Source organism: Trachypithecus francoisi, unplaced genomic scaffold (genome assembly GCF_009764315.1).
Source record: "Trachypithecus francoisi isolate TF-2019V2 unplaced genomic scaffold, Tfra_2.0 Lachesis_group4, whole genome shotgun sequence".
NCBI classification, from domain to species: Eukaryota; Metazoa; Chordata; class Mammalia; order Primates; family Cercopithecidae; genus Trachypithecus; species Trachypithecus francoisi.
In genome coordinates, this window is record NW_022681469.1 from 108,349,444 (window position 1) to 108,374,098 (window position 24,655).

The window sequence follows — 24,655 nt, forward strand, 5'->3', positions numbered from 1 at the left end:
AATTGTGAATTGTGCTGCGATAAATGTGCATGTGCGGGTATTTTTTTTTTTTTTTTTGAGTTGGAGTTTTGCTCTTATTGTCCAGGCTGCAGTGCAGTGGCACAATCTCAGCTCACTGCAACCTGTGCCTCCTGGGTTCAAGCGATTCTCCTGCCTCAGCCTCCCAAATAGCTGGTATTATAGGCATGTGCCACCACGCCCAGCTAATTTTGTATTTTTAGTAGAGATGGGGTTTCACCATGTTGGCCAGGCTGGTCTCAAACTCCTGACCTCAAGTGATCTGCCCGTCTCGGCCTCCCAAAGTGCTGGGATTACAGGTGTGTGCCACCATGCCCGGCCCCTTTTTTATGTAATTTTTTCTTTTCTTTTGGGTGATTACTCAGTAGTAGGACTGCTGGATCGAATGATAGATCTGCCTTTAGTTCTCTGGGAAAGCTCCATACTGTTTTCCACAGATGTCGTACTAATTTTATTCCCATTGGTAGCATATAAACATTCCCTTTGTACCACATCTACGCCAACATCTGTTGTTCAACTTTTTAATAATAGCCATTCTGGCTGGGATAAGATACTATATCATTGTGGTTTTCATTTGCATGTCCCCCTGATGAATTAGTGATTTTGAGGATTTTTTGTATATATTTGTTGGCCATTTGTGTGTTTTTTTTTTTTTTGAGACAGTCTCACTCTTGTCGCCTAGGCTGGAGTGCAGTGGTATGATCTCGGCTCACTGCAACCTCCACCTCCCCGGTTCAAGTGATTCTCCTGCCTCAGCCTCCCAAGTAGCTGGGATTACAGGCGTCTGCCACCACGCCCGGCTAATTTTTATATTTTTGCAGAGACGGGGTTTCCACCATGTTGGCCAGGCTGGTCTTGAACTCCTGACCTCAGGTGATCCACCCGCCTCAGCCTCCCACAGTGCTGGGATTACAGGCGTGAGCCACCGTGCCCGGCTGGCCATTTGTGTATCTTTTTTTGAGAAATATCTGTTTATGTCATTTGCCCACTTTTTATTGGGGTTACTTGTTTTTTTTCCTGCTGATTTGTTTGAGTTCCTTGTAGGTTCTTGATATTAGTACTTTACAGGAGGTATAGTTTGCAAATATTTCCTCCCATTCTGTAGGTTTGCGTGAGCCACTTTGCCTGGCCGGAAAATTAATTTTTTAAAAATATAAAATCTATAAAAAATTTAAATAATAAGATAGTCTATATGGCACATTACAGCTTTATGCACATGGAAAGTAATATGCAAAAATCAATATAGATGTATACAGGTTGTAGGGATGGAGTGACTTTATTTCAAAATATCTTAATGTTACATCACATTAAATAAGGTATTAAATAGGCCCCATTTATATAGCAATCAGGCAAGCGAAATAAAGTACGTCTGGATTGGAAGAGACGAAGTGAAACTATCTCTGCTGACAATGTGATATACCTAGAACACCCTCAAGACTCCTCTAGAAGACTCCTAGATTTGAGAGAAGAATTCAGTGAAGTTTCAGGTTACAAAATCAATGTACACAAATCAGTAGCGCTGCTATCTGCCAGCAGCGACCAAGCTGAGAATCAAATCAAGAACTCATTCCCATTTACAATAGCTACAATAACAACAGCCAGACACCCTAGGAATACAGTTAACCAAGGATGTGAAAGATCTCTACAAGGAGAACGACGAAACACTGATGAAATAAATCATAGGTGACACAAACAAATGGAAAAACATCTCATGCTCAGGGATTGGGAGAATCAATATTGTGAAAATGACCATACTGCCCAAAGCAATCTACAGAGTCAGTGCAATTCCTATCAAAATACCAACATCATTTTTCACAGAATTAGAAAAAAATCCAAAGTTCACATGGAAACAATGAGCCTGAAAAGCCAAAGCAATCCTAAGCGAAAAGAATGAATTTGGAGGGATCGCATTGCCTGACTTCAAATTAATCTCTAAGGCTGTAGTAACCAAAATAGCATGGTATTGCTATAAAAGTACACACAGACCCATGGAACAGAATAGAGAACCCAGAAATAAAGCTACATTTTTACAACCGACTGATCTTTGACAAAACATCCAAAAATATAACACTGGCGAGAGGACTCCCTGGTTAATCGGTGGTGCTGGGAAAATTGGATAGCCACATGCAAAAGAATGAAACTGGGTCGCTGTCTCTCACCACATGCAAAAATCAACTCAAGATGGATCAAAGACTTAAAGCTAAGACCTGAAACTATAACAACTCTAGAAGGTAACACTGGGAGAACTCTTCTGGATATAGGCCAAGGCAAAGAATTTATGCCCAAGACCCCAAAAGCAACAGAAACAGATTTCCTTTTTTTTTTTTTTTTTTTGCTGGAATTACAGGCGCCCGCCACCACGCCTGGCAAACTTTTGTATTTTTAGTAGAGACGGGGTTTTGCCATGTTGGTCAGGCTAGTCTTAAAACTCCTGTCCTCAGGTGATCCACCTGCCTTGGCCTCCGAAAGTGCTGAGATTACAGGTGTAAGCCACCGTGCCCGGTCTGTTTTTTTTTTTTCTCGAGACGGAGTCTCGCTCTGTCGCCCGGGCTGGAGTGCAGTGGCGGGATCTCAACTCACTGCAAGCTCCGCCTCCCGGGTTCACGCCATTCTCCTGCCTCAGCCTCCCGAGTAGCTGGGACTACAGATGCCCGCCACCTCGCCCGGCTAGTTTTTTTTTTTTTGTATTTTTTAGTAGAGACGGGGTTTCACTGTGTTGGCCAGGATGGTCTCGATCTCGATCTCCTGACCTCATGATCCACCTGTCTTGGCCTCCCAAAGTGCTGGGATTACAGGCTTGAGCCACAGCGCTTGGCCGGTTTTTTTTTTTTTTTTTTGAGATGGAATATTCCTCTGTTACGCAGGCTGGAGTGCAGTGGCACAATCTCAGCTCACAGCAGCCTCCACCTCCCGGGTTCAAGCAATTTTCATGCCTCAGCCTCCTGAGCAGTTGGGATTATAGGCACATATCACCATGTCCAACTATTTTTTGTATTTTTAGTAGATACGGGGTTTCACCATGTTGGTCAGGCTGGTCTTGAACTCCTGACCTCAGGTGATTCACTCGCCTCAGCCTCCCAAAGTGCTGGGATTACAGGCATGAGCCACCACGCCTGGCCAAGCATCTTTTCATGTGCCTATTGGCCATTTCTGCATCTTCTTTAGGTAAATGACTATTCAGTTTTTTTGTACGTCTTTAAAATTAGGCTATTTTGTCTGGTACAGTGGCTCACTCCTGTAATTCCAGCACTTTGGGAGGCTGAGGTGGGTGGATTGCTTAAGCTTAGGAGTTGGAGACCAGCCTGGGCAATACCGTTAGACTCCATCTCTACAAAATAAAACAATTAGCTGGGTGTAGTGGCAGGCACCTGTGTTCCTAGCTACTTGGGAGGCTGACGTTGGAGGATTGCTGGAGCCCAGGAGTTTGAGGCTGCAGTTAGCTGTGATCACATCACTGCATTCCAGCCTAGGTGACAGGGTGAGACCCTGTTCCCCCGACCCTTGCCGAAAATTTAGGTAATTTGTAATTTTAAAAGAATTGAGTTGTATTCTTTTTTTTTTTTTTGAGGCGGAGTCTCGCTCTGTCGCCCATACTGGAGTGCAGTGGCCAGATCTCAGCTCACTGCAAGCTCCGCCTCCCGGGTTTCCGCCATTCTCCTGCCTCAGCCTCCCGAGTAGCTGGGACTACAGGCGCCCGCCACCTCGCCCGGCTAGTTTTTTTTTTTTGTATTTTTAGTAGAGACGGGGTTTCACCGTAGTAGCCAGGATGGTCTCGATCTCCTGACCTCGTGATCCGCCCGTCTCGGCCTCCCAAAGTGCTGGGATTACAGGCTTGAGCCACCGCGCCCGGCCGTATTCTTTTATTTTTTAAAAGAATTGAGTTGTAATAATTCTTTTTGTTGTTGTCATTTTGTTTTGTTGTTTTTGGAGATGGAGTTTAGCTCTTGTCTCCCAGGCTGAAGTGCAGAGGGGCAATCTCTGCTCACTGCAACCTCCGCCTCTTGGGTTCAAGCGATTCTCATGCCTCAGCCTCCCGAGTAGCTGGGAGCACAGGCATTTGCCATCACACCTAATTTTTTGTATTTTTAGTAGAAATGGGGTTTGGCCATGTTAGCCAGGCTGATCTTGAACTCCTGACCTCAGATGATCTGCTCGTCTCGGCCTCCCAAAGTGCTGGATTACAGGAGTGAGCCACTGCGCTGGGCTGAAATTTCTTTACTATATGCTAGATAAAAGTCCCTTATCAGTATATAATTTAAATATTTTATTTTGTCTCATTCTGGGGGTTGTCTTTTCAGTTTCTTTTTCTTTTTCTTTTTTTTTTTTTTTGAGACAGGGTCTTAGTGTGTTGCCCAGGCCAGAGTGTAGTGGCACGATCATAGCTCACTGCAGCCTCAACCTCCTGGGCTCAATCGATCCTCCTGCCTCAGCTTCCCAAGTAGCTGCTACTACAGGCATCACCACACCTGGCTATTTTTTTTTTTTTTTCAGAAGTAGGATCTTGCTCTGTTACCCAGGCTGATCTCGAATTTCTGGGCTCAAGCAGTCCTCCTGCCTCAGGAGGCGTGAGCCATGGGACCCAGCCTCACTTTCATTCTTTTTTTAAAGTGTTAAAATTTTTTTTTGGCATTTCAGGGGGAAAATAAACTAAACAAAAAGTAAAAAGTAATACAAAGAAGAGAAAAAGAAAAAAGAAATAAATTTTTTTAGCAATAGGGTCTTGCCATGTTGGCTAGGTTAGCCTTGAACTCTTTGACATCAAGCAGTCCTCCCACCTCAGCCTCTCAAAATATTAGGATTACAAGTGTGAGCCACTGTGCTTGGTCAATTTTTTTTGTTTTTGTTTGAGGTGGTCTTGCTCTGTCACCCAGGCTGGAATGCAGTGGCACAATCACAGCTCACTGCAGCCTTGACCTCCTGGGCTCAAGTGATCCTCTGGCCTCTGCCTCCCAAGTAGCTGGGATTACAGGTGGGCATCACCATACCTGGCTATTTTTTTTTGTAGAGATGGGGTCTCACAGTGTTGCCCAGGCTGGTCTTGAACTCCTGGCGTAAGTGATCCTCCCACCTCAGCCTCCCAAAAGTGCTATGATTACAGGCGTGAGCCACCATGCCCAGCCTGGTCTCACTTTCTTGGTGGTATCTTTTGCAGCACAACAGTTTTAAATTTTGATGAAGTTCAGTTTAGCTGTATTGTTATTTATTTACTTTTTTTGTTTTTGATATAAGGTCTTGTTCTGTCACCCAGACTGGAGTGCAGTGGCGAGATCATAGCTCACTGCAGCCTCAACCTGGGCTCAATTGATTCTTGGGTAGCTCGGCCTCTTGGGTAGCTGGGACTATGAGCATGAGCCACCATGCCTGGCTGATTTTTTATTTTTATTTTGTAGACGTGGGATCTACAAAATCCTGTGTTGCCCATGCTGGTGTCCAACTCTAACCTGAAGGAAGCCCTCCCACATCAACGTCCCAAGTTGCTGGGTATTTTATTCTTTTGTTGCCTAAGAAGTCTGCCTGACCCAAGGTCCTGAAGATTTATGCCTATATTTTCTGCTAAGAGTTTTGTAGTGGTAGCTCTTACATTTGGGTCTGTGATCCATTTTGAGTTTGTTATCATATATGGTGTGAGGGAGGGGTCTGGCTTCATTTTTTTTTTTTTTTTTGAGACGGAGTCTCACTGTGTTGCCCAGGCTGGAGTACAATGGTGGGATCTTGGCTCACTGCAACCTCTGTCTCCTAGGTTCAAGTCATTCTCCTGCCTCGGCCTCCCAAGTAGCTGGGATTACAGGCACGCACCACCATGCCTGGCTAATTTTGTACTTTTAGTAGAGACAGGGTTTCATCATGTTGGTCAGGCCGCTGTCAAACTCCTGACCTCAGGTGATCCACCCATCTCGGCCTCCCAGAGTGTTGGGATTACAGGCGTGAGCCAGCATGCCGGGCCGGGCTTCATGCTTTTGAAGGTGGGTACCCAGTTGTCCATCATTAGATGTGTTCTGGATGCACTTGTGGTGTGCTCCTCCCATGACAGGGAGCAGTGGGAAGCCACAGATCTCTAAAGGAGTGTTTGCTTTAGTTTGGGAGAAGCCTGTGAATGAGACAAGTTGAGGAAGGCTCAAAAAGGAGAGTCAAGCCAGTTGTGGGAACGTGAAGAAAGAACTGATAGACCCTAAACTGGGCTGGGAAGCACTTCAGTGTGGAAGTGGGGTTTGAATTGAGCTTGGGGCCTGGAGAGAACTCATTTCAGAAATTCTCAGTAATCAGGACCAGGGGGTTGGCTCTTACAAGACTGGTTTCCTTTTTTTTTTTTTTTCTTTTTGAGATGGAGTCTCGCTCTATCACCCAGGCTAGAGTACAGTGCCACGATCTTGGCTTCCTGCAGCCTCTGCCTCCTGGGTTCAAGTCATTCTCATGCCTCAGCCTTCTGAGTACCTGGGATTACAGTCACGTGCCACCATGCCCAGCTAATTTTTGTACTTTTAGTAGAGACAAGGTTTCGCCATGTTGGCCATGCTGGTCTCGAACTCCTAAGCTCAGGTGATCCGCCCGCCTTGGCCTCCCAAAGTGCTGGGATTACAGGTGTAGGCCACCACATCTGGCCTACTTTCTTTCTTTCTTTTTTTTTTTTAAGCAGGGTCTCTTCTGCTCCCCAGGCTGGACTGCAGTAGCACAGTCATAGCTTATTGTAGCCTTGAACTCCTGGGCTCAAACCACCTCCTGCTTTGGAAGTAGCTTGGACTACAGGTTCACACCACCATGCCTGACTGGTTTTTTTTTTGTTTTTTGTTTTGGTAGAGATAGGGTCTTGCTGTGTTGTCCAGGTTGGTCTCAAACTCCTGGGCTCAAGTGATCCTCTCCAGCCTCAGCCTCCCAAAGTGTTGGGATTACACACGTGAGCCAGTGCCCAGCTACCAGACTGTTTATACTTTGCTTCAAGGTGGAAACACTGAGGCCATTGCAGGAAGACAGCAGCCTTGTTTTCTGACCGTAGGATGGTTGTCTGGATGATGCGCCAGTATTTCCTCACCAGGGTTCCTCCTCCTGTTCTTCTAGGGGAAATGGATATAGCTGAGAATTGGCAGAGAGGCCGTGGTGGAGGAAGGAAGATTCTCTGCCTCATACGGAGGTCACTCTCGGGACTCAGTGTGGCAGGGCCTGTTGACTACGTTCTCTTTGTGTCAGCAGCTTTTGCTTGGCGCTGCAGCTGACTGAGGCATGGTCCCCTCACCACGAGACCTCACAAGCACTGGGAGGGCATGCGGCTGTCGCCCTGCCTCGGCCACCCTCCTGGCCCCCAGTGAAGTTATATGACTTTCTTGCTCACGTGAGTTAGATTCTTTTCATTCATTCAGCAGGTGTTTATTTAGCATCTGTTATGTGCTGGGCACTGTTATTTTTCTTTTCTTTTTTTTTTTTAATTGTTTGAGACTGAGTCTCTGTCACTGAGGCTGGAGGGCAGTGGTGTGATCTCGGCTCACTGCAACTTCTACCTCATGGATTCAAGAGATTCTCGTGCCTCAACCTCTGGAGTAGCTGGGATTGCAGGCATGCACCACCATGCCTGGCTAAGTTTTTTTTGTATTTTTGGTAGAGACTGAGTCTCGCTGTGTTGCCCAGGTTGGTCTCGAACTCCTGGCCTCCAGTGATCCGCCCATCTTGGCCTCCTAAAGTGCTGGGGTTACAGGTGTGAGCCATCGTACTGGCTTTATTTATTTATTTATTCATTTATTTAGAGGCAGAGTTTTGCTCTAACTGTTGCCCAGGTTGGAGTGCTGTGGTGCAATCTTGGCTCACTGCAACCTCCACCTCCTGGGTTCAAGTGATTTTCCTTCCTCAGCCTCCCCTGTAGCTGGGATTACAGGTGTGCACTGCCATGCTCGGCTAATTTTTGTATTGTTTTTTTTTTTTTTTTTTTTTTTGAGACGGAGTCTCGCTGTGTCGCCCAGGCTGGAGTGCAGTGGCCGGATCTCAGATCAATGCAAGCTCCGCCTCCCGGGTTTACGCCATTCTCCTGCCTCAGCCTCCCAAGTAGCTGGAACTACAGGCGCCCGCCACCTCGCCCGGCTAGTTTTTTGTATTTTTTTAGTAGAGATGGGGTTTCACCGTGTTAGCCAGGATGGTCTCAATCTCCTGACCTCATGATCCACCCGTCTCGGCGTCCCAAAGTGCTGGGATTACAGGCTTGAGCCACCGCGCCCGGCCTAATTTTGTATTTTTAGTAGAGATGGGGTATCACCATGTTGGCCAGGCTGGTCTCGAATTCCAGACCTCAGGTTATCCACCCAGCTTAGCCTCCCAAAGTGCTGGGATTACAGGTATGTGCCATCACGCTGGCTTTATTTTTATTTTTTGAGATAGAGTCTCGCTCTGTTGCCCAGGCTGGAGTGGAGTGGCTCGATCATGGCTCACCGCAGCCTCCGCCTCAGCCTCCTGAATAGCTGAGACTATAGGTGCGTGCCACAGTGCCTGTCCCGAATGGCTTTTTTATACCCACATGAACACTACTACGTTACTAACAGAAAAGCATCCAGTAAGACGTTTCTTCCGAAAATATGTTCGGAGAGTGGCTGCGGTACTGCCTTGGCAATCTAGGGAATGTATCCTCACAGCATTAAAAAAAAAAAGAGAAAAGCAGAATTTTTGCTTCCTCCCTGAGGATTGGGAATACGGAACGGTGGTTATAATGGTTATAACGTAAAGGGAAAAGCATCTAGATGGAACAGTGAATTAATGGATTGCAACTATGTTAAAAGAGGCACAGGCCTCCCGAAATGAGGGAACACGGTCGGAAAATGCTGAATGTTGGCCCCCCTGCGAGGCAGCTGGAGCTCTTGCTGGTGGGAGTGTGAATTGGCTCAGTCACTTTGGAAAACTGAAATATTTACCAAGCTGAACATATGCAGATCCCGTGATCCAGCAACTTCACTTTTAGATATGTTATGGAGCCAACAGAAAGGCGCACATATGTCCACCAAGAGACACGTGCTGGAATGTTCATAACAGCGCTGTGTGGAACAGGGAGGTGCTGGAACCCTCCCAGATGCTCTGCAGCAGAGGGAGGAGGAAGTGAGGAGGACACAATCACGCAGCGGCGCCCGCCGCAGAGGCAGCCAGAGCCCTACAGCCACGTGCACGACAGGTCCCAGGTCCCGTAGCCTGATGCCGAGGGAAAGACCTGCCAAGGGAAAGACGTCAGGAACAAAGGAAGTCAGTTACATAATATATGTATATTACATACTATACATGTAATGTGTATATAAATTACATAATATATGTATATTACATAATATATGTAATGTATATATAATAAATATATAATATATATTAATTATATAAATATATTTATAATTATATTTATAATATTGATAATTAATAATTATAATTATGACATAATACATAATTATATTATGACATAATATAATTATGCACAGTTACATAATATAAAAACAGGCCAGGTGCAGGGGCTTCCACCTGTCATCCCAGCACTTTTGGAGGCTGAGGAAGGAGGATTGCTTTAGTTTGGGAGTTGGAGACCAGCCTGGGCAACATGGGGAAACCTCATCTCTACAAAAAATACAAAAATTAGCTGGGCGTGGTGGCATGCGCCTGTGGTCCCAGCCACGCTCGGGAGGCTGAGGTGGGAGGACTGCTTGAGCCTGGGAGGTCAAGGCTACAGTGAGCTGTGATTGCACCACTGCACTCCAGCCTGGGTGACAAGAGTAAGACCCTGTCTCAAAAACAAAAACCCCAAAATAGGCAAACGCCCAGAAAACCCCTGAGTTTGAGAAGTCAGTGGTTACTCTTGGGGTGGTGGCTGACAGGGCCTGAGTGGGCATCCACGCTCATTCTGCTGTTGCTATCTGGGTGCTGTGGCACTGGTGTGCTCATGTAGCAAACTCACTGAGCTGAGCAGTCGACAAAGACCTGCCTGGAAACAGCACCCATCAGCTCTAGAACAGCACTCACTTTGAGTGGGGAAAGGGAGAGGAGGGGAATGATGTGTGTCTGTAACATTGTGTGTGTGTGTTTTCACTGCAAATTTAATATCTCCATGACAGAAATATATCTCTGGATACCATAAAAATGTTCACTAAGATTTTCTGCAAAGATAGTATCTGAATTTCTTTCTTTCTTTCTTTTTTTTTTTTTGAGACAGAGTCTCGCTCTGTGGCCCGGGCTGGAGTGCAGTGGCCGGATCTCAGCTCACTGCAAGCTCCGCCTCCCGGATTCACGCCATTCTCCTGCCTCAGCCTCCCGAGTAGCTGGGACTACAGGTGCCCGCCACCTCGCCCGGCTAGCTTTTTGTATTTTTAGTAGAGACGAGGTTTCACCGTGTTAGCCAGGATGGTCTTGATCTCCTGACCTCGTGATCCACCCGTCTCAGCCTCCCAAAGTGCTGGGATTACAGGCTTGAGCCACCACGCCCGGCCCTTTTTTTTTTTTTTTTTTAACAGTCTCTCTCTGTCACCTAGGCTGGAATGCAGTGGTGCGATCTTGGCTCACAGCAACCTCAACCTCCGCCTCTCAGGTTCAAGTGATTCCCTTCCTCAGCCTCCCGAGTAGCTGGGATTACAGGCACACACCACCATACCTGGCTAATTTTTGTATTTTTAGTAGAGTTGCGGTTTCATCATGGTGGCCAGGCTGGTCTCGAACTCCTGACCTCAGATAATCTGCCCGCCTTGGTCTCTCACAGTGCTGGGTTTACAGGCAGGGGCCACTCTGCCCCGCCAGTAACTGAATTTTGAATTGTCGGCTCCATGGATGGTCCAGAACACATGACAACACTACCAGTGTGTTCAAAAGCACAGTGAACCACACAGCCACATTGAAGAGTGTAGCCAAGTCGAAGGGTTTTTCCCAGAACACCACGAAGCATAGTTTTGTTGTTTGTTTGTTTTTTTTCCCCTGCTCGCCCAGGCAGGAGTGCAATAGTGCTATCCTGGCTCACTGCAATCCCAAAGTGTTGGGATTATAGGCATGAGCCACTGCACCCAGCCTTTATATAGGGTTTTTTTTTTGTTGTCGTTTTTTATTTTTATTTTTATTTATTTATTTTTTGAGATGGAGTCTCGCTGTCGCCCAGGCTGGAGTGCAGTGGTGCAATCTCGGCTCACTGCAAGCTCTGCCTCCCAGGTTCACGCCATTCTCCTGCCTCAGCCTCCCGTGTGGCTGGGACTACAGGCGCCCGCCACCATGCCTGGCTAATTTTTTTGGTATTTTTAGTAGAGACAGGTTTTCACTGTGTTAGCCAGGATGGTCTTGATCTCCTGACCTCATGATCTGCCCGCCTCGACCTCTCAAAGTGTTGGGATTACAGACATGAGCCACCATGCCCGGCCTTTTATTTATTTATTTTTTTGAGATGGAATCTCACTCTGTCTCCCAGGCTGGAGTGCAGTGGTGTGGTCTCACCTCACTGCAGCCTCCACCTTCCAGGTTCAAGCAATTCTCCTGCCTCAGTCTCCTGAGTAGCTGGGACTACAGGCTCCCGCCACCATGTGTAGCTAATTTTTCTATTATTATTATTATTATTTTTGAGACTGAGTTTCACTCTTGTTGCCCAGGCTGGAGTGCAATGGCATGATTGCCGCTCACTGTAACCTCCACCTCCCAGGTTCAAGTGATTCTCCTGCCTCAGCCTCCCTAGTAGCTGGGATTACAGGCATGTATCACCACACCTGGCTAATTTTTGTATTTTTAGTAGAGATGGGTTTTCTTTATGTTGGCCAGGCTGGTCTCGAACTCCTGACTCAATGGATCTACCCACTTCAGCCTCCCAAAGTACGGGAATTACAGGTGTGAGACACCCCATCTGGACAATAATCACGTTTAATATTCTTTTCATCAATCTTATTTTTTTTTTGAAACAGAGTCTTGCTCTGTTGCCCAGGCTAGATTGCTTGAGTTCAGGAGTTTGAGACTAGCCTGGGCAACATAGCAAGACCCTATCTCTATGAAAAATTATTATTATTATTATTTTTTTGTGAGACAGAGTCTCACTCTGTTGCCCAGGCTGGAGTACAGTGGCACAATTTCAGCTCATTGCAACCTCCGCCTCCTAAGTTCAAGCAGTTCTCTGCCTCAGCCTCCTGAGGAGCTGGGTTTACAGGCGCGCACCACCACTCCTGGCTAATTTTTGTATGTTTAGTAGAGATGGGGTTTCACCATCTTGGCCAGGCTGGTCTTGAACTCCTGACCTCGTGATCCGCCCACGTCGGCCTCTTACAGTGCTGGGATCACAGGCATGAGACACCTCGCCTGACCAAAAAATTAATTTTTTTTTTTTTTGAGACGGAGTCTCGCTCTGTCGCCCAGGCTGGAGTGCAGTGGCCGGATCTCAGCTCACTGCAAGCTCCGCCTCCCGGTTTACGCCGTTCTCCTGCCTCAGCCTCCGAGTAGCTGGGACCATAGGCGCCCGCCACCTCGCCCGGCTAGTTTTTTGTATTTTTTAGTAGAGACGGGGTTCCCCGTGTTAGCCAGGATGGTCTCGATCTCCTGACCTCGTGATCCGCCCGTCTCGGCCTCCCAAAGTGCTGGGATTACAGGCTTGAGCCACCGCGCCCGGCCTTTTTTTTTTTTTTTTTTTGAGATGGAGTCTTGCTCATCACCCAGGCTGGAGTGCAGTGGCGTGATCTCGGCTCACTGCAAGCTCCGCCTCCCGGGTTCACGCCATTCTCCTGTCTCAGCCTCCCGAGTAGCTGGGACTACAGGCGCCTGCCAACACGCCCGGCTAATTTTTTGTATTTTTAGCAGAGACGGGGTTTCGCCGTCTTAGACAGGATGGTCTCGATCTCCTGACCTTGTGATCCACCCGCCTCGGGCTCCCAAAGTGCTGGGATTACAGGCGTGAGCCACCGCGCCCGGCCAAAAAATTAATTAAAAAAAAAAATAAAATTTAGGCTGGGCCCAGTGTCTCACACCTGTAATCCCAGCACTTTGGGAGGTGGAGGCGGGTGAATCACGAGGTCAGGAGATCGAGACCATCCTGGCTAACACGGTGAAATCCAGTCTCTGCTGAAAATACAAAAAATTAGCCAGGCGTGGTGGCGGGTGCCTGTAGTCCCAACTACTCGGGAAGCTGAGGCAGGAGAATCGCTTTAACCGGGAGGCAGAGGTTGCAGTGAGCCGAGATTGTGCCACTGCACTCCAGCCCGGGCGGCAGAGGGAGACTCCATCTAAAAAAAAAAAAAAAAAAAAAAAAAATTTATTTTTTTTTTGAGATGGAGTCTCGCTCTGCCGCCCGGGCTGGAGTGCAGTGGCCGGATCTCAGCTCACTTCAGCTCACTGCAAGCTCCGCCTCCCAGGTTCACGCCATTCTCCTGCCTCAGCCTCCCGAGTAGCTGGGACTACAGGCGCCCGCCACCACGCCCAGCTAGTTTTTTGTATTTTTTAGTAGAGACAGGGTTTCACCGTGTTAGCCAGGATAGTCTCGATCTCCTGACCTCGTGATCCACCCGTCTCGGTCTCCCAAAGTGCTGGGATTACAGGCTTGAGCCACTGCGCCCGGCCAAAAATTTATATATATATATATACACATTGCACATATATATATATAATCTATAAAAAGATTAATAATAAAATAGTCTATATGGCACATTACAACTTTATGCACATGGAAATGGAAAGTAATCTGCAAAAATGAATATAGATGTATACAGGTTGTAGGGATGGAGTGACTTTATTTCAAAATATTTTAATGTTACGTCACATTAAATAAGATATTAAAAATAAACCTTAAGATTAATGAAATTGAGGCTATGAAAAGTTTCTGTTTAAAGTATACGACCTAGGCTGGGTGCAATGGCTTACGCCTGTAATCCCAGCACTTTGGGAGGCCAAGGCGGGCGGATCACGAGGTCAGGAGATTGAGACCAGCCTGGCTAACACGGTGAAACCCCATCTCTACTAAAAACACAAAAAATTAGCCGGGCGTGGTGGCGGGCGCCTGTAGTCCCAGCTACTCAGGAGGCTGAGGCAGGAGAATCGCTTAAACCCGGGAAGCAGAGGTTGCAGTGAGCCAAGATTGCACCATTGCACTCCAGCCTGGGCAACAGAGCAAGACTCCATCTCAAAAAAAAAAAAAAAAGAAGAAATAAAGGCAGTGTTCAGAAACACCTGATTTCCATTCTGCTTCGTGGGAGGGGTCAGGACAAGTGATTTAATTCCTTCTCTCTCTGTTGCCCTATGACAAGGGCTTTCAAACTATGGCCCCTGACCAGCGGCAGCATCTGGGAACTTGTTAGAAATGCAGATTCCAGACCGAGTATGGTGGCTCACGCCTGTCATCCCAGCTCTATGGGAGTCTGAGGCGGGTGGATCACCTGAGGTCAGGAGTTCGAGAGCAGCCTGGACAACATGGTGAAACCCCATCTGTACTAAAAATACAAAAACTAGCCGGGTGTGGTGGCGGGCACCTGTATTTCCAGTAATTTGGGCGGCAGAGGTGGGTAGATTACTTGGGGTCAGGAGTTCAAGACCAGCCTGGACAACATGGTGAAACCCCATCTCTACTAAAACTACAAAATTAGCCGGGTATGGTGGCACACGCCTGTAATCCCAGCTTCTTGGGAGGTTGAGGCATGAGAATCGCTTGAACCCTGGACACTGAGGTTGCAGTGAGCTGAGATTGTGCCACTGTACTCTAGCTTGGGTGACAGAGCAAGACTCCAGCACCCCCTCCAGAAAAAAGCAGATTCCCAGGCCCCACCCCAGCCCTCCTGTTGGAGAGACTCTAGGGGTGGACCCAGCCCTCTGTGTTTGAAGGAGCCCACCAAGCAATTCTGATACGCACCGACTTTGGAGAATTTAACCCTGGGACGCTGTGCCATCCTCGCTGGTCCTGGTCCCCCCTCCGTTCTAGGGAACTGGCAGCTGGGGACAGCAGCCTTGTGTCATGGAAGAGCAGGAACTTGGAGTTGGAACATGCATTCGGGTCCTCCCCACCACTACACGGGACGGTAGGAGCCACACTCGCGGTCTCCTTGGGAAGGCCCATGCCCTGTCCTGGCTCTGAAAGCACCCGCACTGAAGCTCTCTCCACCAGCACGGGGAACCCCAGGGAGTGCCTGGGCTGTATGGACCTGGAGCTGGAGGTGTCTCCGAGTGCTCAGTGTAGCCCCACCGCTGGGTCAGCAGGAAGCGGTGTGTGGGCCAGTCCGGGGAGGGCTTGGCCTCCAGGCAACAGCTGCAGCTGTGCTGCTTGGGGACCTCCACTGTCTGTCCCGTGCGACCTGCGCCAAGGCTGTCAGAGCCTGTGACTTCTGCCGAGGTCAGCATTTACAGAAGTTGTGCTCGGATGAAGGGGGAGCGTCTTTGCACAGGGTTCGTCGGCAAATACTGTTTTTTTTTTTTTTTTTTGAGATTTTTTTTTTTTTTTTTTTTTGAGTCTTGCTCTGTTGCCCAGGCTGGAGTGCAGTGGCATGATCTTGGTTCACTGCAACTTTCACCTCCTGAGTTCAAGCGATTCTTGTGCCTCAGCCTCCTGAGTAGCTGGGATTACAGGTGCCCATCACCATGCCCAGCTAATTTTGTTTTTTTTTTTGAGACGGAGTCTCGCTCTGTCGCCCAGGCTGGAGTGCAGTGGCACGATTTCTGCTCACTGCAAGCTCCGCCTCCCGGGTTCACGCCATTCTGCTACCTCAGCCTCCTGAGTAGCTGGGACTACAGGCTTCCACCATCACGCCTGGCTAGTTTTTTGTGTTTTTAGTAGAGATGGGGTTTCACCATGTTGGCCGGGATGGTCTCGATCTCCTGACCTCGTGATCTGCCCACCTCGGCCTCCCAAAGTGCTGGGATGACAGGCATGAGCCACTGCGCCTGGCCATGCCCAGCTAATTTTTGTGTGCTTAGTAGAGATGGAATTTCGCCACGTTGGCCAGGCAGGCCTCAAACTCCTGACCTCAGGTGATGCATCTGCCTCAGCCTCCCAAAGTGCTGGGAATTCAGGCGTGAGCCACCGCGCTCGGCCAATCCTGTTTGTTTCTAAAGCTGTGGACGCTGGCGTGGGAGGCCGGAGGTGTCGGCTGTGAACAGAATGTTGCGCTGGCCTGCTCTGGGTCCTTACTCTCTGAGGTTCCTGGTGGAAGATACTGGATGGGAGACGGGGGTGTGTGTGTTTGAAGTTTTGTTGTCTTCTGATTTGTGGATAACTCACGTGGAGACCCACAACCTCGTGAGGCCGAAAGGATCTTGAATATGGCTTGTGGGGTGTTCTCCCTTTTTTTGCTGCAAAGAGGGGTCACAGTGGGCCAGCGACTGACGTGGGCCTGACTTTGCCCCTCTCCGCATGCCTGGTTCCTGTGACGTCTGCCCAGCCCCCTCTCACAGCCACAGCTTTTCTAGTGGAGCATCCACGTGTGATTCCCATGCATCGCGTGGAAGGCACCGGTTTGTGAGCCAGTCTGGGGAGCTGACCGCCACCGAGAACTTGCTGAGAGGGGAATATCATTCTGAGTTTTAGCGGGTAGATTTACAGAATCTTTTCCGCTTGGAGCATGGTAAATCTGGAAGGAAGTCAGGGACATTTATTGAATGTTTTCTGTTTGCGAGTTATTTTCAGCTCTCCTGCCTCACTGAATTCTGAGGCCCTCGGCCTGGGATCTGAGGGGCCGCTTCCCTCCCAGGGTCTCCCAGATAGCGAGCAGCATTTCAGGGGCAGGACTTCCAAGTCCACGTTCTGGGTTGGGTCTGAAGCCCACAGTAAAGCAGTTTGGTGCCAGAAGGGTTGGAGTGGGGAGGGATGCCGTTTGAGGGGCCTGCGGGGGTTGCTGCTGTATCAGGACATCGGTGGCGATGGCCAGGCCCAGGGGTGAGGGCATCCTTACGCCCATCACACGGATTTGAACAGTAAGCTCAGAGGTGGCTGCGCGCTAGGCCTCACAGCTAGGAAATGATGGAGGCTGGATTTCAGCCAGGATGTCTCTGCGCCAGATCCCATCCTGCGTCCACAGCTTTTCCAGCCGGGGCCAAGCTGGCCTCTCTCGTCTGATCTGTTTTCTCTCTGTGGGACTGGGTTAGTTTAGGGTGTGTCATCCAGGCGCTGTGTCTTACAGGCTGTGTGCGTAGCTTCAAGGGGTGTCAGTTTGATGAGAATATTGAAGTCCCATTCGTGAGCGTAACGTTTATTCCTGCAGAAAGCCAGGCTCCTTCTCCTGGGGTCTCTGTAGTGCGTGGTCCGTCACCTGCATGTACCCTGTTTGAAATGATGTTTTTTTTCCTTTTCTTTTTTAGAGACAGGGTCTTACTCTGTCACCCAGGCTGGAGTGCAGTGGTGCAATCTTGGCATACCACAGCCTTGAACTCTTGGGCTCAAGCAATTCTCCTGCCTCAGCCTCCTGAGTAGCTGGGACCACAGGTTGCAGCACCATGCCCGTAATTTTATTTTTTGTAAAGATGGCATCTCTACAAAAGACCAGGCTGGTCTTTAACTCCTGGGCTCAAGTGATCCTCTTGCCTCAGCCTCCCAAAGTGCTGGGATTGTAGGCACTAGCCATTGTACCCGGTCTTTTACTTTCTTTTTCTTAATTAAAATTTATTTTGAAAATATGGACATCTGGCCGGGCATAGTGGCTCATGCCTGTAATTCCAGCACTTTGGGAGGCCGAGGTCGCTGGATCATTTGAGGTCAGGAGTTTGAGACCAGCATGGCCAACATGGTGAAACCCTGTTTCTACTAAAAATAAAAAAATTAGCCGGGTGTATTGGTGCACGCCTGTCCTGCAGGTTACTCTGGAGGCTGAGGCAGGAGAATCGCTTGAACCCGGGAGGTGGAGGTTGCAGTGAGCCGAGATTGTGCCACGGCACTCCAGCCTGGGCAACAGAGTGAGACTCTGTCTCTCAAAAAAAGAAAAGGTATGGGTATGCTAGTTTAATAAACTGATACTTGAAAGCATAACTTTTTAATGATTGGAACTTGTACACAGAAGTGATTAAGATGTTTGAGAGCAATCGAGAGTTGAAGTGTCTGATGTAAAATGTGTTTTTTGAGCTCTTTCAGATTCTCATGCAATCAAAGTTCAAATTCTTCACCAGCATGTGACCTCTTGGTAATCATTACTGAGTTTACATTCTTGGAAGATAATGTTATTTTAATGATCAGGAAAATCATAAAAATTGATACATGCTTAATAGAGAAAACTTAAACTTTTTTTTTTTTTTGAGACAGAGTCTCTGTTGCCGAGGCTAGAGTGCAGTGGCGCGATCCTCCGCTTCCTGAGTTTAAGCAATAATTCTCCTGCCTCAGCCTCCTGAGTAGCTGGGATTACAGGCGCGCGCCAACATGTCAAAAAACAAACAAACAAACAAACATTTTTTCTATTTAGAACTCACTCTGTATTAAAAACTAAACTGACATATGATGCCTTAGTTTGGTTTCTTCTTTGCAAGCTGGGCGTAGGATCTCTGATTTGCTTTTACCACTTTGTGCAGGATGCACGGTGACTTCTTGTCCATAAGGTGGCTGGAGTTTTCTGGCTTAATTCTTCCGTGCGTATGGTCGGGAGTCCTAGCTATAAGCAGGTCGTGTGAGCGAGTCTGGCATCGACTCCGTAGTGTGAGGGAGCGAGTCCAGCATCGACTCCGTAGTGTGAGGGAGCGAGTCCGGCATCGACTCCGTAGTGAGAGTGAGCGAGTCCGGCCTCTGCTCCGTAGTGAGAGTGAGCGAGTCCGGCCTCGGCTCCGTAGTGAGAGTGAGCGAGTCCGGCCTCGGCTCCGTAGTGAGGGTGAGCGAGTCCGGCCTCGGCTCCGTAGTGAGGGTGAGCGAGTCCGGCCTCGGCTCCGTAGTGAGGGTGAGCGAGTCCGGCCTCGGCTCCGTAGTGAGGGTGAGCGAGTCCGGCCTCGGCTCCGTAGTGAGAGGGAGCGAGTCCGGCCTCGGCTCCGTGGTGAGAGGGAGCGAGTCCGGCCTCGGCTCTGTGGTGTGAGTGAGCGAGTCCGGCGTCGACTCCGTAGTGAGAGGGAGCGAGTCCGGCCTCGGCTCTGTGGTGTGAGTGAGCGAGTCCGGCGTCAACTCCGTAGTGAGAGGGAGGGAGTCCGGCCTCGGCTCCGTAGTGAGAGTGGTGTGAGTGAGCGAGTCCGGCGTCAACTCCGTAGTGAGATGGAGCGAGTCCGGCCTCGGCTCCGTAGTGAGAGGGAGCGAGTCCGGCCTCGGCTCCGTAGTGAGAGTGAGCGAGTCCGGCCTCGGCTCCGTAGTGAGAGTGAGCGAGTCCGGCCTCGGCTCCGTAGTGAGAGTGAGCGAGTCCGGCCTCGGCTCCGTAGTGAGAGTGAGCGAGTCCGGCCTCGGCTCCGTAGTGAGAGTGAGCGAGTCCGGCGTCGGCTCCGTAGTGAGAGTGAGCGAGTCCGGCGTCGGCTCCGTAGTGAGAGTGAGCGAGTCCGGCCTCGGCTCTGTGGTGTGAGTGAGCGAGTCTGGCGTCAACTCCGTAGTGAGAGGGAGTGAGTCCGGCCTCAGCTCTGTGGTGTGAGTGAGCTAGTCCGGCGTCGACTCCGTAGTGAGAGTGAGCGAGTCCGGCGTCGACTCCGTAGAGTGAGCGAGTCCGGCGTCGGCTCTGTGGTGTGAGTGAGTGAGTCAGCGTGGCTGGCTGAGGATGGGACCTGCTGCGTGATGTGGCCAGAGTCCATGCGCTGAGCTAGCACAGAGCAGAGGGAGGCTGCACTTTTCAATTTATTTTATTTTTTGTACAGACAGGGTCTCACCATATTGCCCAGGCTGGTCCTGAACTCCAGCGCTCATGTGATCCTCCCTCCTTGGCATCCAAAGTGCTGGGATTACAGGGGTGCGCCACCGTGCCGGCTAAGGCTCCACTTTTTTTTTTTTTTTTTTTTTTTTTGAGGCGGAGTCTCGCTCTGTTGCCCGGGCTGGAGTGCAGTGGCCGGATCTCAGCTCACTGCAAGCTCCGCCTCCCGGGTTTACGCCATTCTCCTGCCTCAGCCTCCCGAGTAGCTGGGACTACAGGCGCCCGCCACCTCGCCCGGCTAGTTTTTTGTATTTTTAGTAGAGACGGGGTTTCACTGTGTTAGCCAGGATGGTCTCGATCTCTTGACCTCGTGATCCGCCCGTCTCGGCCTCCCAAAGTGCTGGGATTACAGGCTTGAGCCACCGCGCCCGGCCAAGGCTCCACTTTTTGAGCAGCTGTTCTCACTGGTCATTCACCCTCTCCCCTGCAGATCTGCCGACACCCCAGGCCATCGAGCCCCAGGCCATTGTGCAGCAGGCCGCAGCTCCCAGTCGAATGCAGATGCCGCAGGGGAACCCACTGCTGCTGTCCCACACCCTGCAGGAGCTGCTGGCCAGGGACACCGTGCAGGTGGAGCTCATTCCGGAGAAGAAGGGCCTCTTCCTGAAGCACGTGGAGTATGAGGTTTCCAGCCAGGTAACCGGCAAATTGTGTGTATGTCGGGGCAGGATGGGGAAGAAAGGGTCGCATCTCAGCATCTCAGGGCAGGAGTGGTGTGACAGGAGAAGGTTGAAGGGTGAGTCTGTGCGGCTGGCTACAGGCAAGATCCAGAACTCGCAGCAGGGTCAGACTGTGGAGCCGACTTTTCCACACCTCTTTTGCTTGCACCTTGCTCTGGCCCAGCCATGTCCCCACCTGGTCCAGTTCGTCCTCCCCACCACTGTGCTCTGCAGTCTTGTGCCTCCCGGGTTCACGCCATTCTCCTGCCTGAGCGTCCCGAGTAGCTGGGACCACAAGTGCCTGCCATCATGCCTGGCTAATTTTTTGCATTTTTAGTAGCAACAGGGTTACACCGTGTTAGCCAGGATGATCTTGATCTCCTGACCTCGTGATCCACCCACCTCAGCCTCCCAAAGTGCTGGGATTACAGGCATGAGCCACCATGCCCAGTCTTGTGTTTTTTTTTTTTTTTTAATTACAAACGGATACTTGCTATGTTGTCTCAGCTGATCTCGAACTCCTGGGCTCAAGCATTCCTTTCACATTGGCCTGCCAAAGTGCTCGGCTCACAGGTATGAGCCGCTTGCACCTGGCCTTAAGGACGAGCGATCAGGTCTCCCTACCCTGCCGTCTGCTCTGCGCTGCTTCATTGTGTTCCAGAGCCTGTGGCCACATGGTTCAAATGGTTGTCAGTAGTGCTACCAAAGGACGAAGCGGGTCAGAGAGGGGAGGATTCCCTTTGAGGACTGTGTCAAAGCCGCCTTGCTGTCTGGCATTGCCGTGGTTCCTGGCCCTCTGGGCCACAGTCAGAGATGTGGACCAACCGGTGGGATGCTGCAGGGGAGCGGAGCGAGCCAACCTTTCTTCCTTCTGGGGCCCGGCAGCCTGGGGGCGAGGCAGCTGTGAGTGTGTGGGACGTGCTGTTCCCTGCCAGGAGCCAGCAGCTGGCCTTTCTTCCAGTCTTACTAAGCTGCCCGTCCCTTAAGTAAATTCATTGCCACGCAGGTAACATTTGTCAAGGAGGCAGTTTAGTCACCCCCGATGTGTGTGTAAATGGGCCAGCCACTGACCAGGTGGGAAGCCGCTGTGCTTCATATCATTTGTTTAATTTTTTTTTTTTTTTTAATTTTTTTGACACAAAGTCTCGCTTTGTCGCCCAGGCTAGAGTGCAGTGGCGTGATCTTGGTTCACTGCAACCTCCATCTCCAGGGTTCAAGGGATTCTCCTGCCTCAGCCTCCAAAGTAGCTGGGACTACAGCTGCCCACCACCACACCCAGCTAATTTTTGTATTTTTAGTAGAGATGGGATTTTGCCATGTTGGCCAGGCTGGTCTCGAACTGCTGACCTCAGGTGATCCACCCGCCTCAACCTCCCAGAGCACTGGGATTACAGGCGGGAACCACCGCGCCCGGCCTAAGAGTTTAAAAGTTGCATTGCCATACACGAAGGCATTACAGGATTTCTCCATTTACTAAAGGCCTGGTGAGAGGAGATGCACGTGGTGCTGTCGTTTTCCCGGGCTCTGTTGAGGGGAAGTGATTAGGCGGCGTGGTTTCCAACGTCGGATCTAAGCACCGAAACTTCTTTTGCAGCGCTTCAAGTCCTCCGTATACAGACGGTACAACGACTTCGTGGTCTTCCAGGAGATGCTCCTGCACAAGTTCCCCTACCGTATGGTGCCTGCCCTGCCACCCAAGAGAATGCTGGGAGGTAAAGCTGGGCGGGCTGCCCACCAGGGGCGGAGGGGGCGAGCCCACCCTGCGGTCCCGGCTCAGGGATGGAGCCCACTGTAGACTAGGCAGGTGCAGGGCTGCAGGGAAACTCCAGCCTTTTGGCATCTGGGGCAGAGCTATGGCTTGAGTGCAGCCTTGGTGCAGGCAGGGAGAATGGCACCCGGCATCCTTGGCCCACTGGAGCCTTCAACTGGATGACTGACAGGTGGGGAAGCCCTTGCTGTGCAGGTGTGAAAGAGAACCCCAGTTCCCCTCTCCAGAGTGCAGTGGCCAGGGCCCCCGAGAGCTCCCGGGAGGACTGCCAGGAGCACTGTGTACTTACCTGGCCGGCATTGCCCTGCTGGCATCTGCAAAGCCATGGGAGCCTGAGCCATGGGCACCATGGGAGCACTCGTTGACCTCATGGAAGAGAACAGAAGTTGTGCAAGTAGGAAATGTAAGCCACATCTTGCAGGAGAGAAAAAACAGCATGAGGCTGCCTCACCTTCACCTCTCTGCCTGAAGATGGCCTTGGGCCAGGTGGGAGATCGCAGATGACCTGGGAGCCCCTCCCCAGGCCTGCGTCCCCCTGGGCTGCAGAGCACGTGGACTGCGGCTGCCAGCTCTGATCTCACTGGTGGTCTCTCCCTCAGCCCGTTCCTCCAATTCTGAATAAAATATGCTGGGGAGGCGAGTGCTTAGAGCTCGATCGTGGCTTTCCGCTGTTCCCAGCCCTTCCACAGTCACCCTGTCCTGGACGGGGGCGCAGCGTGGGAGCTAACACAGTGGCCGGTTCCCCGCATCTGAAATCATACAATGGTGCATAAATGCTTCTGCCTCTCGCCGGTCACTGAGCAGCCCAGGGTCTGATGGTGTGATTTTCTCCCCGTGCCGTGTGAACGCCACAGAGCAGATCATTCTGATCACGCTGAAGGGCACGTGGGCGCTTAGGGCAGCAGAGAGCAGAGGACGCAACAGGGATGTGGGATGCTGGCCCAGACCTGGGCATCAAGTTGCTGAGCGCTGGCTGGTGTTCAGCACCTGGAAACTGCACACACGTGCTGCACCACTTGCACGTTATGGAAGCGCAGCCTCATTGGAAGAGGCCTGCCAGTCTTGAGCCAAGAGGGAGGCCCCAGCCAACTGTATTTGTTTTGTTTTGGTTTTTGTTTTGTTTTTTGAGACAGAGTCTCACTCTGTTGGCCCAGGTTGGAATGCAGTGGTGCAATCTCGGCTCACTGCAGCCTCTGTCTCCTGGGTTCAAGTGATTCTCATGCCTCAGCCTCCCAAGTAGCTGGGATTATAGACACGTGCTGCTGTGCCCAGTTTATATTTGTATTTTTGTAGTGACAGGGTTTCACCACGTGGCCCAGGCTGGTCTTGAACTCCTGACCTCAGGTGATTCACCTGCCTCGGCCTCCCAAAGTGCTAGGATTACAGGCGTGAGCCACTACACCTGGCCTGTATTTGTTTTCTTTCTTTTCTTTTTTTTTTGAGACAGAACCTTGCTCTGTCGCCCAGGCTGGAGTGCAGTGGTGCAATCTCAGCTCACTGCAAGCTCCACCTCCCAGGTTCACGCCATTCTCCTGCCTCAGCCTCCAGAGTAGCTGGGACTACAGGCGCCTGCCACCATGCCCAGCTAATTTTTTTGTATTTTTAGTAGAGATAGGGTTTCACCATGTTAGTCAGGATGGTCTCGATCTCCTGACCTTGTGGTCCGCCTGCCTCGGCCTCCCAAAGTGCTGGGATTACAGGCATGGGCCACCGCACCCAGCCTGTTTTCTTTCTTTTATGGTGTTTTTTTGTTTTTGTTTTTGTTTTTTAAGACGGAGTCTTGCCCTGTCACCCAGGCTGGAGTGCAGTGGCAAGATCACGGCTCACTGCAAGCTCCGCCTCCCGGGTTCATGCCATTCTCCTGCCTCAGCCTCCTGAGTCGCTGGGACTGCAGGTGCCCGCCACCACACCCGGCTAATTTTTTGTACTTTTAGCAGAGACGGGGTTTTACCGTGTTAGCCAGGATGGTCTCAGTCTCCTGACCTCGTGATCCACCTCCCTCGGCCTCCCAAAGTGCTGGGATTACAGGCGTGAGCCACCACGCCCGGCCTCTTTTATGGTTTTTTTAGAGACAGGATTTTGCTACGCTGGCCAGGCTGATGCAGAACTCCTTGGCCTCACGTGATCTGCCCTCCTCAGCCTCCCAAGATGCTGGGATTACAGGCGTGAGCCATCGAACCTGGCTATATTTCTTAATACATTAAAATAGTATTTAAAGGCTGGGTGCTGGTGGCTCAGGCCTGTAATCCCAGCACTTTGGGAGGCTGCAGTAGGCGGATCACCTGAGGTCTGGAGTCCGAGACCAGCTTGACCAACATGGTGAAACCCCCGTCTCTACTAAAAGTACAAAAATTAGCCAGGCATGGTGGCGGGCGCCTGTAATCCCAGCTACCTGGGAGGGTGAGGCAGGAAAATCGCTTGAACCTGGGAGGCGGAGGTTGCAGTGAGCCGAGATGACACCACCGCACTCCAGCCTGGGT

At 50.4% G+C, this 24,655-nt stretch overlaps 1 protein-coding gene across 4 annotated transcripts in view; it reads left to right on the forward strand.

The window, feature by feature from the left end:
- The window catches only part of SNX8 (sorting nexin 8), a 58,023-nt gene that overhangs the window by 17,553 nt on the left and 15,815 nt on the right, over nt 1–24,655 (forward strand). For 3 of the 4 annotated variants that reach the window (XM_033193952.1, XM_033193955.1, XM_033193956.1), the window contains exons 2-3: nt 20,179–20,384; nt 22,002–22,119. In XM_033193952.1, coding sequence (XP_033049843.1) covers nt 20,179–20,384; nt 22,002–22,119 — 324 coding nt within the window. Of the gene's footprint in view, nt 1–5,408; nt 5,500–20,178; nt 20,385–22,001; nt 22,120–24,655 lie in introns of all 4 variants that reach the window. The other variant, XM_033193953.1, reaches the window with a different exon arrangement.